At 33.8% G+C, this 13,949-nt stretch overlaps 3 protein-coding genes and 1 pseudogene across 3 annotated transcripts; 2 read left to right on the forward strand and 2 right to left on the reverse strand.

The window, feature by feature from the left end:
* Nucleotides 1-1,386: 1,386 nt before the first annotated feature.
* LOC107002418 (BTB/POZ domain-containing protein At5g03250-like) lies at nt 1,387-5,061 on the forward strand. Its single transcript, XM_015200442.2, has 5 exons — nt 1,387-1,529; nt 2,044-2,113; nt 2,353-3,140; nt 3,727-4,162; nt 4,419-5,061. Exons 1-5 carry the CDS (start codon nt 1,471-1,473, stop codon nt 4,896-4,898), a joined length of 1,833 nt encoding a protein of 610 aa, XP_015055928.1. The 5' UTR covers nt 1,387-1,470; the 3' UTR covers nt 4,899-5,061.
* A 242-nt stretch (nt 5,062-5,303) lies between these two features.
* Nucleotides 5,304-7,494, reverse strand: LOC107002419 (29 kDa ribonucleoprotein B, chloroplastic-like). Its single transcript, XM_015200443.2, has 5 exons — nt 7,060-7,494; nt 6,573-6,674; nt 6,007-6,342; nt 5,771-5,876; nt 5,304-5,612 (listed from the first exon to the last, which is right to left on the reverse strand). Exons 1-4 carry the CDS (start codon nt 7,426-7,428, stop codon nt 5,811-5,813), a joined length of 873 nt encoding a protein of 290 aa, XP_015055929.1. The 5' UTR covers nt 7,429-7,494; the 3' UTR covers nt 5,304-5,612; nt 5,771-5,810.
* Nucleotides 7,495-7,581: 87 nt separating this feature from the next.
* On the forward strand, nt 7,582-11,050 carry LOC107001666 (annotated as a pseudogene).
* Nucleotides 11,051-11,167: 117 nt separating this feature from the next.
* LOC107002739 (amidase 1) lies at nt 11,168-12,594 on the reverse strand. Its single transcript, XM_015200893.2, has one exon. The coding sequence runs from the start codon at nt 12,541-12,543 to the stop codon at nt 11,251-11,253; it is 1,293 nt and encodes a 430-aa protein (XP_015056379.1). The 5' UTR covers nt 12,544-12,594; the 3' UTR covers nt 11,168-11,250.
* Between the last annotated feature and the right edge of the window lie 1,355 nt (nt 12,595-13,949).

Raw genomic sequence — 13,949 nt, forward strand, 5'->3', positions numbered from 1 at the left:
TGTATTGTATTATATCGTATATATTTTTTTAATATATAGTGTTTGATAGATTATATAATTTTATTTTTGGATAAGAAAATGCAGGAGTTCTCTTAACGGACAGAAGACACCGACACAAGAGGAGTCCTCACCAGTGTGTCCTTCCATCTTTTAATTTGAAATAAAAATATATTTATTTATTTATTTAGATCCAAATTAATCCACACCAACAATTATATTCTTTCGTCATGCAATAAATAAATAATTTCAACATAATATACATATATGTATTAACCATATACATATCCAAAAAAGAAAGCTAAGATGATTGGACTCTTCAAAAATATTATTTATTCATATCAGATTTTTTATAAAATATATTTTTAAAGAATTCTATATGCATTGGTTGACATTTTTTTTTCTACTCCACATCCTTACGTGCTGCTAAATCAATGTTTTGCAGCTTTTTAAGTGTTTTTTTTACTAATCTATATTTAAAAATAATTAATTTACATTTTTTATTTTATATCTAATAATTTAATGTAATCTTGATAGAGGGTTCGAAAGGATAGGGTATACGCATATTTTACCTCGATTATTTTTAAGGAATTTCACTCTATACCACTATGTTTTCTGAAATTTGCTCTTTTTTCTATTCTTTCTCACATTTGTTAATTTGGACATGCGATATAGAATCATGATATGAAATCAGTTGAAATTTTATTTTATTTGCATATGTAATTTAATTTTTTTCTCAGAAATATAAAAATCTGACAGGTTGTAAAAACTATCAAAGTTTCTCCAAATTCTTATGCAATACCAAGTGAGCAAAGCATAGTTCATAAATAAGATATCCAAATTCCACAAGTATTGATAAATCACAGTCTCCATGTTTTTTTTATAAATAAATGTTGTGATTACAAACTTTCAAATACACACAATTTTATAAAAATCTACTAGTCGATAATCGTAGTAACTATTTAACTTTTTAAATATAATTCTTTTAATGATACCAACAATCTCTTCACTCCAAGCATGTGTCTTTTTTATAAAATTTAAAATGACATGGTTCTTTTTTATAAAATTTAAAATGACAGGGTTCTTTTTCTTATATAATATAAATTTATAGGCCAAGTTTTACGTTTATGAAATATGAAGAGTATAAAGAGGGTAGATAAGAGGAGAGGAAAACAGTTGTTTAAACTGCCAAAGACTCGGTCCAAAACTATTTTTGCTACCAACACTCACTGTTTTTTAATTAATTACTAATACACATAAAAACAACAAATAATATAATTAGTACAAATATATACTAATTTTCCCCATTCCTAATTGATTATCATTATTAAAGACCTTTTTTTCTAATTATGTCGTGTGTTTATCTTCATTTTGATTCTTCGTGTTTGTGTAAATTTGCAGCATAGAAATTATTGTCAGTCAATTGAAACAATAAAATTATTGCATTATTGACTTTTGACTCCATTTGGATACATGGCATTTCTAAGACTTGGCTCCAAATCTGAGGCCTTCCGTCGTGAAGGCCAAGCTTGGTAAGTCCCTTTTGTGTTTTTTTCTTTTTCATTTGATGTTCGCTTCGAGAATCTGATTAATTTAGATTTGTGATGTATATAACTTATTAAAGAAGAAAATGCTCCCTATTAATTTATTTATTTTTCATTCTTATAGATCGATGTCCAATGAAAATAAAAAAAAATCGATCCGTTTGTAATCATATACTAGTTGGATTAACGGATCAGTTGATCGGAAAATGATAACAAAATGCATAACTCGTTAGAAGGAGTTAGTCCCCTGTCAAATTTGATTAAAAAATTTGAGCTTATGATTAAAATCACTATGTTCACTAACAGAAGTTCAACTTCACTTTTCACTTTTGATGCCGCACCTGTGTTTAATTTATTTTTGGAGAATATGATATGCATCCATTGATATTGTTGAAGAGTTCGAGCAACATCGTATTATTAAAAGTTCAAAACATATGATTCATTTTTGTTTCTGAAGTAACAAACTTAGAAATGTTTTCTTTGAATTATGAACTCTCTTCAGGCATTGCACATCAGGCCTTCCCAGTGATGTTACATTTGAAATTGGAGAAATGTCCTTTTATCTACACAAGGTACACACCTTCTTCTTCTTTTGTTGTTATCAATTACTCCCTCCGTTTCAACCTGGTTTTGTCTTGACACGGAGTTAAAGAAAGTTAAAAAAAAAAAACTTTTGAATCTTATGGTCTTAAAGCTAAAGATATATAGAATGTACCAAAATGTTGATCTTAAACATGCCAAGTAACACAAACAAATTGAAAACGGAGGTATAGTGTTTGTGCATTTATCTTGTTTGTGTATTATTCTGCAGTTCCCATTGATATCAAGAAGTGGACTACTAGCAAAGCTAATTAAAGATTCATCAAAAGACGACGTATCAGTTAGCGAACTGCAGCTCAATGACATACCTGGTGGTGCTAAAGCATTTGAGTTAGTAGCCAAATTCTGTTATGGTGTCAAAATAGAAATCACTCCTTTGAATATAGTGAGCCTTAGATGTGCATCAGAGTATTTGGAAATGACAGATGAATATGGTGAGAGAAATCTCATTGCACAAACAGAATCTTTTCTTAACGAAGTTTTTGGGAATTGGACAGATACTATAAAAGCTCTTGAAACATGTGAAGAAGTTCTTCCACAGGCTGAAGAGCTTCATATTGTGTCGAGATGCATAAATTCCTTAGCAATGAAAGCTTGTACCGATACAAAGTTGTTTAACTGGCCTGTGTCTGAAAATGGTCACGAGGATACCACAGACACGGAGGTGTGGAATGGTATATGCACTGGATCCAAGACACAGCCAATGACAGATGATTGGTGGTATGAAGACGTGTCGTTCCTTAGCTTACCTCTGTATAAACGGTTGATTCAGGCAGTTGAAGCCGGAGGAATGAGGCCTGATAATGTAGCAGGTGCAGTTGTGTTTTATGCAAAGAAATATATTCCTTTGATGAATAGACAAGCAAGTTTCAAGGATGCTACTAGCCAAACTAATAAATCAGGATCAACAATTTCAACTCCATCAGAAGCAGACCAAAGGGCACTTTTAGAGGAGATAATGGAGTTGTTGCCAAATCAGAAAGGAGTAACAGAAACTAGGTTCGTAAGCTGTTTACAGAAAACACACTTTTATTTACTTCATCATATTATGTCTTAAACATTTTTTTCCTTTTTGTTTGGCCATGAGATTTGAACTTAGGGGTGCATGTGTTTGATACTGAGAAAATGTTTTCCAATTTTTCCATGTTTGGTTGGTCAAAACGTTTTGAAGAATATTCTTCTTTGGGAATACAAGTTACTTGAAAATGAGAAAAGTGACTTTCCTAATCGGCCCTACCACCACTTAATCACCCCATCCCCATAGTGTTTTTCTAAGAGATCCTGACTTATTATAGATGTTTTGAACTCAAACTTACTTATAAGCCATAGGCTATGAGTCCATCCAAACAAGCGCGTATAAATGCTCGAGACAATAACTTCTTGCTTACTTAACAAATATTAGAAATTAAGAAAGAAAATCACTTATTTCGAAAAAGAAGTTCTAAGAAAACATCTTCATTCATATCAAACACACCTTCCGCCTGCTCTGGTACCATAATGAGTTGCGTGAATTATCTTATTTACAAGTTTATGTTGTTGTTACATAGAGCATACTTTTAATTACGTATTTTGCATATCTATACAGGTTTCTTCTTAGGCTACTGCGTAGCGCTATGATGCTACAAGCAAGTCCATCTTGCAGGGAGAATTTGGAGAGAAGAGTGGGATTGCAATTAGATCAAGCTGCACTAGATGACTTATTAATACCAAATATGGGATATTCAGTAGAAACTTTATATGACATAGACTGTTTTCAGAGAATTTTGGATCATTTCATGTCAATAGACCAGGCTTCTTCTGCACCATCTCCATGTATTATGGAAGAAAACCAATTGATGGAAGGTTCAACTTCATTAACTTCACTAACAAGGGTAGCAAATCTAGTGGATTCATATCTTTCTGAAGTCGCGCCTGATGTTAATTACAAGTTCCCTAAATTTCAGTCTCTTGCTGCAACAATCCCGGATTTTGCAAGGCCACTTACTGATGGTATCTATCGTGCAATTGATATATATTTGAAGGTAACAAGTAGTTCTATATGATACGCATCTTCTTACTTCAAATGTGTCGTTTAATCTATGTAAAATTGCTATGTAATGCATGCAGTTACTTGAGCTGAGGGTCTTTTGGAAATAGTATTTCTACCTCCATAGGGTAGGGACAAGTTCTGCAGACTTTACATGTGGGATTGTACTAGAAATGTTGTTGGGATTTACATATATTAAACTTCACAGTGATCTAATATTGTGCATCCTTTCTTACACATTTCAATTTTAGGCACATCCTTGGCTCACAGACTCAGAAAGGGAGCAAATCTGCAGACTAATGAATTGCCAGAAGCTCTCGTTGGAAGCTTGCACACACGCTGCTCAAAACGAGAGGCTACCTCTTAGGGTCATAGTTCAGGTCTTGTTCTTTGAACAACTTCGACTAAGGACATCAATATCAGGATTGTTCTTTGTCTCAGATAATCTTGACAACTCCCGAAGTACTACTCTTCATGGAGGCAACAGGAACACAAACACATCAAATGGTAGAGGATCAAGTATCGATGACATGAGGGAGCGTGTTGCAGAACTAGAAAAAGAGTGCAACAGCATGAAACAGGAGTTTAAAAAGGTGGTAAAAACAAAGAAAAAGTGGAATGTGTTTTGTGGAAGAAAATCTGAGTGTGACTTGAATTCAGTAAATCCCAGCAAGTTACAACCTCGACATGTTAATGAGCGTAAAAATCAAAAGAATGGAGGCTCTAGATGAAGGTAGACATAGTAAATTTATCATTATGTTTTGTTCATTTCTTGCCATCAGGACTTCGTTTAGTATCATATATGCTATGGTCTCTGATCATATGGATATTGGTCTGACATTTGATAGACAAGATTCGAGTTTTTTGTTATAGGATGTGTGCATTCTATTGCTATAGAAGGCAGCATGCCAGCTACAATTGCTTATCTACCAAAGAGACTTGAGTATAATGTTTCCACAAAAGCAGGTAAAAGAGGTTGTATAGTTTTACAAGGTGGTGAATGAACTACTAGAGTACAAGGCACGCGGAGATTAGATATCACTCATCCTTTCATGCATATAATATTACATAGACTTTTAACGTTGTATTGTATTTGTATGCGATGAGCATTTTTCGAACACAATCAACAAATTAAGTTTTCAAACAAAAAAATTGTGCAACAACCACATTCACTTCACACCAAGATAACACATCCCAAAGAGTGATCTAACATGTCATTCTCTAGTCCATTATCAACTAATGGATATAATAATATTACAGGTTAGAATTTATCCCCAAGGCAATTTTTGGAACATAAACAGTAAAACAAAATATACTGAGTACTCTCATTAGTCTAGATGCAGATACCAAAATTTTTGTACCAAATTTGGTGTAAAAGTAGCAGCAGGTGTTGACGATTGCAAGCATTTCGTGAGCTTTGTTGCGATTTTCATCATTTCCAGGCCCTGCCATGTAAGATTTCACATTTGTAAGAAGCTAAAACACATTCAACAAGAGCGTTGAACCGTAAATTAACCATAGGAGAGTATACAGTGATGAGTTTTCCGTCTGCCTTTTAAGAGACTATGAATAAATTTGAAACATGAACATGTGAGTTGTTTACCTCAAGTTTTTCCCATTAAAAAAGATGTAGTTCAATACATTCAAAATTGACGCCTGGGGGGTCGCTCTTCTGCAGCGCTTACGCGAATGGGCCTGCCATCAAGGTCCTGCACAACAAATCACACCAGATGCATAGTATCAGAACAGCCTGATGAGAATATCGTGTATCTTTTCACAATAACTCGAGATTTAATTTATAATCCTAGTTTAAATCAGGGTTAGTAAAAATATACTTACAAAGCCATTCAAGCTATCGATTGCCTTGTTGACCTCTTGAGCAGAACTGAATGTGACAAATCCAAAACCCCTTGATCTACCACTATCTCTGTCATAGACTACTTTGCAATCAACAACTTTTCCTTGATCACTGAACAATTCTCTAAGTGAAAGGTCATCGACACCCCATGAGAGGTTTCCTACATAGACTCTGTTGGAGCTATCAAAATTTCTCCCACCTCGTGCACCTCCATAAGAAGAATTCTCACTTCTTCCACCTCGTCCACCTCCAAAAGAATTCTCCCTTTTCTCTGGTGCTGGCCCAGAGTTCACTCTCAATGCCCTCCCGTCGATTTCCTGCAAGAGAAACATCAAAACATTTACTTAGATATGCATGTTTCTTTTGGAAAGACAAGATTTGTAGAATACACAAATGACAAATTGAAAAGTGAGACTAGAAAGTGTTATCATCCGCAGCTAATTAGCTTAGCAAGTCATATTCACTTATCGAAACATTAAGCAGACACTGTAATACAAGTTAACTCGAAGATACTAATAAATGGCAAGAGCAAAGGGTAAAACTTTACATATCCATTGAATTGTTGTTCAGCAGCTTCCACTTCTGCTTTTGATGACATTGTCACAAAACCAAACCCTCTGCTTCTTCCTGTGAGCTTGTCATATATAACCTGCAAAAGTATAACAACTTCAATACAATCCTAGCATCTCGCATCCAATCGAAAACTCGATATAGGCAAATAAATCTTCTCAAGCTCCCTACAGTGAATAGTACAAAACACAGCCCTTTCTCCAAGATACTTGAGCAAGCATGGAGAAAACGTTTTACTACTATTCGAACAAGTTTCATAGCATGTCTCATTATCACTAACTCATTTAGTTAAACATTAGAGGTCTTAAGGGTGTCAATTCTTTGCCGAAAAACTACACTATTTGAATTACGTCTTAACTGCAAATACAATAACAGGGCACAATTCTATTTACTTCAATTATGATTTTAAGCAACAAAATTAAAGTTTCCCAATAATAGAAACAATGAATAATTAGCTAAATTACCTCAACCATCTCAACATTTCCAGCTCGTTCGAAAAGCTCAGCAAGTGTAGCACTATCAACACTGAACGGCAAATTACCAACAAAGAGTTTAAGGTCCGGAGAGAAATTGGGTTCTTCTTCTACTTCTCCAACATCATCTTCCAATTGGTCAAATTCAGATAACGCCACGTTACGAACGAACCGAGAGCCGAAAGAAGAAGATTCAAAAGGCTTGATAGAAGAAGGGGTTGAAGATGATAAAGAAAGATTCAAAGAGGACGAAGGAAGAGAGAAGAAGGAAAATGAAGTTGGTGTGGAATTGGGTTTCAGAGAAGAAAGGGTTTGTGGAGTTACAAAGAGAAATTGAAGAGAAGAAACTGAAGAAGCCATTGTTGCTAAGACGCCGAGTTGATGATAGTGTAGAAGTGGAAAGATAAGGTTTTTCAAGATTTTGAAGAAGCAACGTTCATATTTATAAGTGGGAAAATGTGTAGATATTTTCATTTTTTTAGGTTAAGGCCTAAAAGCGGGGAATAAGGCCCAATGGGTTAATTTGTTTCTATAGCCAAAGTGGCAAACACCAAAGCCCTTTAGATTTTTGTATTCTATTTGAGGGTTGGATTTAATTTAGAGTAAATTTTAGAAATAACAAAGAAAATTGTATTTGAATATGTATATGTTTTTTTCATGTTAGGCTAGAGTGTCGAGAGAGATTAGCAGAGATGAGAGAGGGGAGGGCAAAGAATGGAGAGAGTTGACTTGTATATGAATATAGATTAGATAATTATATATATGTAACTACTATGTATACGTATCAATGATTGTATTTGTATATCTACATAAAATTTGAATTCATATACAATTGAATCTAGTTAAAACATTTGTATTTGTATATCAAATCTCTTTCTCGCTTTATACAAATACAAATTATACATTTGGCAGGTCTTCTCATTTAAGGATAGAATTAAAAAATGATTTTGATCTTGAAATTTTTTATATGCAATTTAATTTTTCAAAGAAGAGATTTATATTTATATTGTTTGAACTCTTTAAAAATGTTCACCGTGAGTTACAAACATGAAACTTTGGTTTCATTCGGCTTCTTTATGGAGATGAATCAATTTATAGATCTAAGGTGTTAACTTGGTCTCATTTGATCATATTTATGCCCTTCAACTTTAGGTTTGCACACGTAGACATTTAAATTTGTATAAAATTGAACAAGTAGATACATAAGTCCTATGTGGAATAATGCATATACGACATGACCACGTAGGTAACAAATTGTCATGTAGCAACTTGTGCATAGTCGAAGTTGGAGGACATAAATGTGAGCTGAGACCAAATTAAAAGACATAATTACGTATTATGCCTTTTCTTTTCAAGATATTATATTATTATTTCAATAACTTTCGACATATGTCAAAAAAAATAATAAAGAATTAGAATGAAATAAGAAATTTTTTGTCGAATTTTCCGTTTACGAGTCCATGCGTTTAATCTGGTGTCTTGTGTATTATGAATCTAACTTAGATAAAAATAGAAGGGCATAATGCATAAATATGATCTCTAACTTGGCTTAACTATCATCTATGCCCTCCTACTCTGAATGTTCACAAATAGACGCTTAAAACTGTATAAAATTAAACAGGTAGGACGCATTGACTTATATGCCCTTATCTATTACCCCCTTCTATTCTAAACTCTGTTTTTTCTTCTTCATTTTACCAAATGATCAGTGAAAATTAGTTGAGAGTTTAGGTGGTAATGTTGTTCTTATGGTAGACGCGTATGATGAATCGCAAGCATACGCCAAAAAGAGGGCTGAAGAGGAAGGCCGAACATTCATCCCTCTTTTCGATCATCAAGATGTCATTGCAGGGCAAGGTACTATAGGTATGGAGATCAATCGCCAACTCAAAGATAAAATGCACGCGATATTTGTACCTGTTGGTGGAGGGGAACTTATAGCTGGTATTGCTGCATATGTAAAAAGAGTTGCCCTTGATGTAAAGATTATTGGAGTGGAACTATGTGATGCAAATGCAATGGCAATGTCATTACACTAAGGTCACAGAGTCATACTGGACCAAGGTGGAAATTTTGCAGATGGCATAGCTGTTAAAGTTGTTGGTGAAGAAACTTTCCGTCTCTGTAAGGAACTAATAGACGGGGTGGTCCTAGTTAATCGCGATGCTATATGTGTATCGATAAAGGCTAGCAGCCAATCTTTTGGATTACAAGTTTATAACTACTATGATTTTATCTGTTTGATTTTTGCCATTAGTATTGTTGAAAACCAAATCTTTCAATGCCTTTAGTTTATGCTCTATCAGCTAGAGTGACCATTGGAATTTTTGTTAATATCTCTCTTTAATGCGAGCATCGTACCTGAACTAGCAGGTGTTTGTGTTTACTACCTGAGTTTTTACCAACTATTTATCAAAACATGCCTCAAAATTAATGAGCCCGTTGTTACGTGGATGGAATTCTATATGGGCAAATTAAATCTTTTGATGATGGTATTCAAATACTTGGTCAACTCAGCCTTGAGGTGTGTTTTGACAAATAGTGGGCGATAAACTGATAATTTGGTAGGAAATACAAACACTTGATAGTTCATAAATGATACTCGCAAAGAAGTAATACTTCAGCCTTCAGATGTGCCTTTTACCATTATCTATTATCAAAATAATCTTAGAAGTAACAGATAACTGGTTTCTTATCTGAATTTTAGTTTATTTGACATGAAAAAAGCTTGTTATTTCTTTTTAATAGGACATATTGGAAGAAAGAAGGAGCATATTAGAGCCTGCAGGTGCACTTGCACTTGCAGGAGCTGAAGCATACTGCAAGTATTATGGCCTCAAGGATGAAAATGTAGTAGCAATAACAAGTGGAGCCAATATAAACTTTGACAGACTAAGATTGATAAGCAAATTTGCAGATGTTGGTAGAAATCGCGAAGCTGTGCTAGCTACTTGTATGCCAGAAGAGCCCGGAAGCTTCAAACGGTTCTGTAAACAGGTCATATAGAGCACTCAATATGCTATTTTGATCACTAAATCTCTATAGATGGTTACTCAACTAATATTATTATCTCAGAAAGTCACGTTCTTTGAAGAAAATTAGAATGTAGAAGAAAGGTGACTTTTTGAGACATAATAACACTATTAGTTGAGTGACCATATAAGATATCTACCCATGTCTTTGACAAATGTGAAAAGTCAACTTGGATTATAGATTGGACCGACGATGAAGTTTATTGAATTCAAGTACAGATATCATTCTAGAGATGAAAAGGCTCTAGTGCTTTACAGGCAAGGTTCTTGATCTTTTAACGAGACGTTGGCTCATTTTAACAGACTTCACCTTTTTTTTCACAAGAAAATATCTGTTTTGGTCTGCAGGGTTGCTCATCAAACGAAATCGGAACTTGAAGCTCTGATAGAGAAAATGAGATCAGCAAAACTGCACACTGTTAATCTTACAGATAATGACTTGGTCAAAGATCACTCGAGACATTTGGTAACATACTGAATTTCATCAAATCTTTGTTACTTGTATTGTTATTTTTTGAATCGCGGAAATATTTATATCAATAAATTTCAGAACTGGGATTCTCAATCAGTAGAAAGAATATCAATCAGTCAATCTCATTCCTAACTGTTTTGAGTACATTAGCAAAGATTTTGTAAAATATGGAGTTTTCATTAGGTATCGATGGCTCATATGTTTTGATTTCCTTCTTTTTTCCCACTTGCTATCAATTGTGCAGACAGCCAGTAGATCAAATCTTCACAATGAGCTTCTTTGTCGATTCACTTTCCCCGAGAAGGCTGGTTCTTTGTCAAAGACTATAGATGCTTTCAGCCCGCGTTGGAATATAATTTGATCCATTATCTCGCACAAGTACCATTTTAGAACCTTTTAAGTTCCATTCTAGTAAAAGTATCCAGTGTTCCTACTATTATTTTTTATGTAATTTGATTGCAAATGTTTAAAGTTGGCATACAAGTTACAGGACGAGTTTGATGAATTCCAAGGTTGTGCTTGTAGACTCGGTTATTTGTATGTCATGAATCAAATGATGCTTTCAAGCTTATGAATAAAGATGTTGATGCCAAAATAAAGAAATGAGACCTTGGAATAGCAAATTATTCATCATATACATGGTTCTGTTTTTTTTTTTTCGCAACTTTATTATGTTTCTTACAAGTAAAGAACATTGTGAATAGCCTCAACAACATTTAGCAGGAACCAATCTGAACCATGATTTGCCAATAAAGAAACTGATATAGGAAGATTATCTTGTATACCTAGAGGTATACTAACCTGGCAAAATCCAGATACTCCAGCAATTGACAAAAGACTAAAAGCTTTAGCACGAAATCCTTCCAACGTAGTCGTCTCAGTTTTTAGTTTTGGTGGAGGTCCAGGAACAGTTGGGATTGCAAGTATTCCACAATCCCCAAGTAGACCAGTAAGAGCTACTCGAAGCTCAGTCTTCACAGTTGGGAACACGTCAATATCTTCATCTTTGGTAGTTCTCAACGCCTCCTGCACGCGTTCTGCTATTCCAGGACCTAAACTAGGCTTCACATCACTAACCCATTCTCCGTGATTCTCTTTGAATTCGTATTTCTGAAGCAACCTCATTGCAGCTGAAAGAGCTCGCAATGAGGATGGAATGTAATCATTACTGCTAGTTTCAATAGTCATGAATTTCTTCAAACTCGGAACATTTTCCTCAATGTAATCACCTATACTCACATATTCAATCATTTGATCACTTCCACATAGCTCCCTCACCGAATCAACAAGTATTCCAATCGTTTGACGATTACTCTTAGAATCCAGAAGCTTAAAACAATCTTCTGCTACAATAAATTTAGTTAGACCTTTCGATTCGTGATCAGATTGAAGCAATACTCTTCCAACTTGCTTTAAAATACAAGCATTCCTCGCAAACCATCCAACTGTATCGAAACTTTGTGCCATAGGTATAACTCCATCAACTGAAACAACTCCATGAGAAGGACGAATACCGTAAATCCCACAATACGATGCAGGAACTCTAACGCTTCCGCCAGTATCTGTTCCTAATGCGAAATCAACAATTTTTGCACCAACAGCGACTGCAGATCCACTTGAAGATCCTCCAGGTACTCTATCTGGTGCAACAGGATTAACAGGTGTACCGTAATGAAAATTTTCGCCGTTGATGCTGTAAGCCATTTCATCCATTACGGTTATACCGATACAAGTAGCACCAGATTTCAACAGAGATAGTACAGTTGGTGCAGTACATATTGCTGCAGGATGAGTTTTTCCCCAATCTGGATTTCCAAAACCAGTAATTTGTCCTTCTAAATCAAATATGTCTTTCACAGCAAAAGTTAGACCATTGAGTTCATCTGAATCAGAGCCAATTGGTTCTAATCTTAGTTTTTTCATGAATGCTCCGCATGATTTCAATGACTCCATCTCCATTATTTTCATCATTGTTTAAGGTTTACACTGAAAATTTTCATAACAAGTTTTACAGGATTGAATTTGGGATTTTAGACAAAATCTCAAATAACACGTGTCGTATTACTATTGGCCATACGAAAACAAGGAAAAGATAATGTTTGATGTGAAATACAATGGGTGGTCGACCATCCGGGCAGGAGCGGACAATCGACTCGATTCAGATGAACTCAATAATTTAAAAAAGGATTATAATTTTGATTTCATAAATTCAAAATTTTAATTATGCTTTCGATAATAGGACTATCAAGGGTACGGACTTTTCCTAACAAAGACTACTTACATCCACATGATGTGAATTTCACTCTTTGTTTTATTATTTGTCTTCGTTCATGTCTAAGATAGAAGAACCTGGAAATTGAAGGATGACTTTTTTTTAATTTTTTTGGTTTGATCGTAGACTTTTTAAATAATATTTAAGAAAAAAATTGACAAATAATGTTTGTTCATATAATTTGTTGTTATTCGATAAATAACTCAAACTTTTAAATATTAGAAAAAATTAGTATTTTGAGTCAAATCTCATTATTTAAGAATTTTTAATAATTCAAATTGTACATCAAATTTTTATCTTTTATAACTCTATAGTAGTTGGTTGCATTATTTTACCTTTTTTTTTTTACGTGAACATCAAAGTAGTGATGGCCAAAGAGATGATAAGGTTGTTGATAAAAATGATGAACAATCGACTTAGGGTAATGCTACGTAATACAAACTTATAGTTAGCTTTGGCAGTTTTTAAAATTTATGGGCATAAATCATATTTTTTTAAAAAAATTAAATATATTTCTCAAATATTATAATTAAACACAATGTAAAATTTCACCTAAATTTTCATCCAAATAATATTTATCAAAAATATTTAAAAATGTATGATCAAGTGGCTAAGCTAGTCTCACTACTATTGTACTAGCTCTTGTATGCCCCAATCAATTACTAGTACTAGATAGGATAAAGCATCAAAAATAAAATCACTGATATTGTGGGATAATTGAACCAACTCATCTACCACTCACTTCTTGTTAGTATAAAAAAAACGACATATGGTGTCCTTTTTTGGAGGGGTGGGCGTGGGGGGTGCTATATGATTTTCATTCGAGATATTCAATATCTATAAAAATAATCCTACTAAATTATAATTTGCATAAAAGAAAATTACATTGATATGATATTTTGGGATAAAATTTATTTGTATTGGGTGTTTATATCAAATCAATACATACATATTATGTATTTAAATTTATAGTTCATTTCACTTTATTAAATTACGTAATTATGCATTTTGCATTGATTTGATATAAACATATCATGCACGTTTCCAATGTTTTGTATCCACTCATTTCAGTATACACGTTTAAGTGTCAAGATTATTTAGAGCC

This window comes from Solanum pennellii, chromosome 10, assembly GCF_001406875.1.
Source record: "Solanum pennellii chromosome 10, SPENNV200".
NCBI lineage: Eukaryota > Viridiplantae > Streptophyta > Magnoliopsida > Solanales > Solanaceae > Solanum > Solanum pennellii.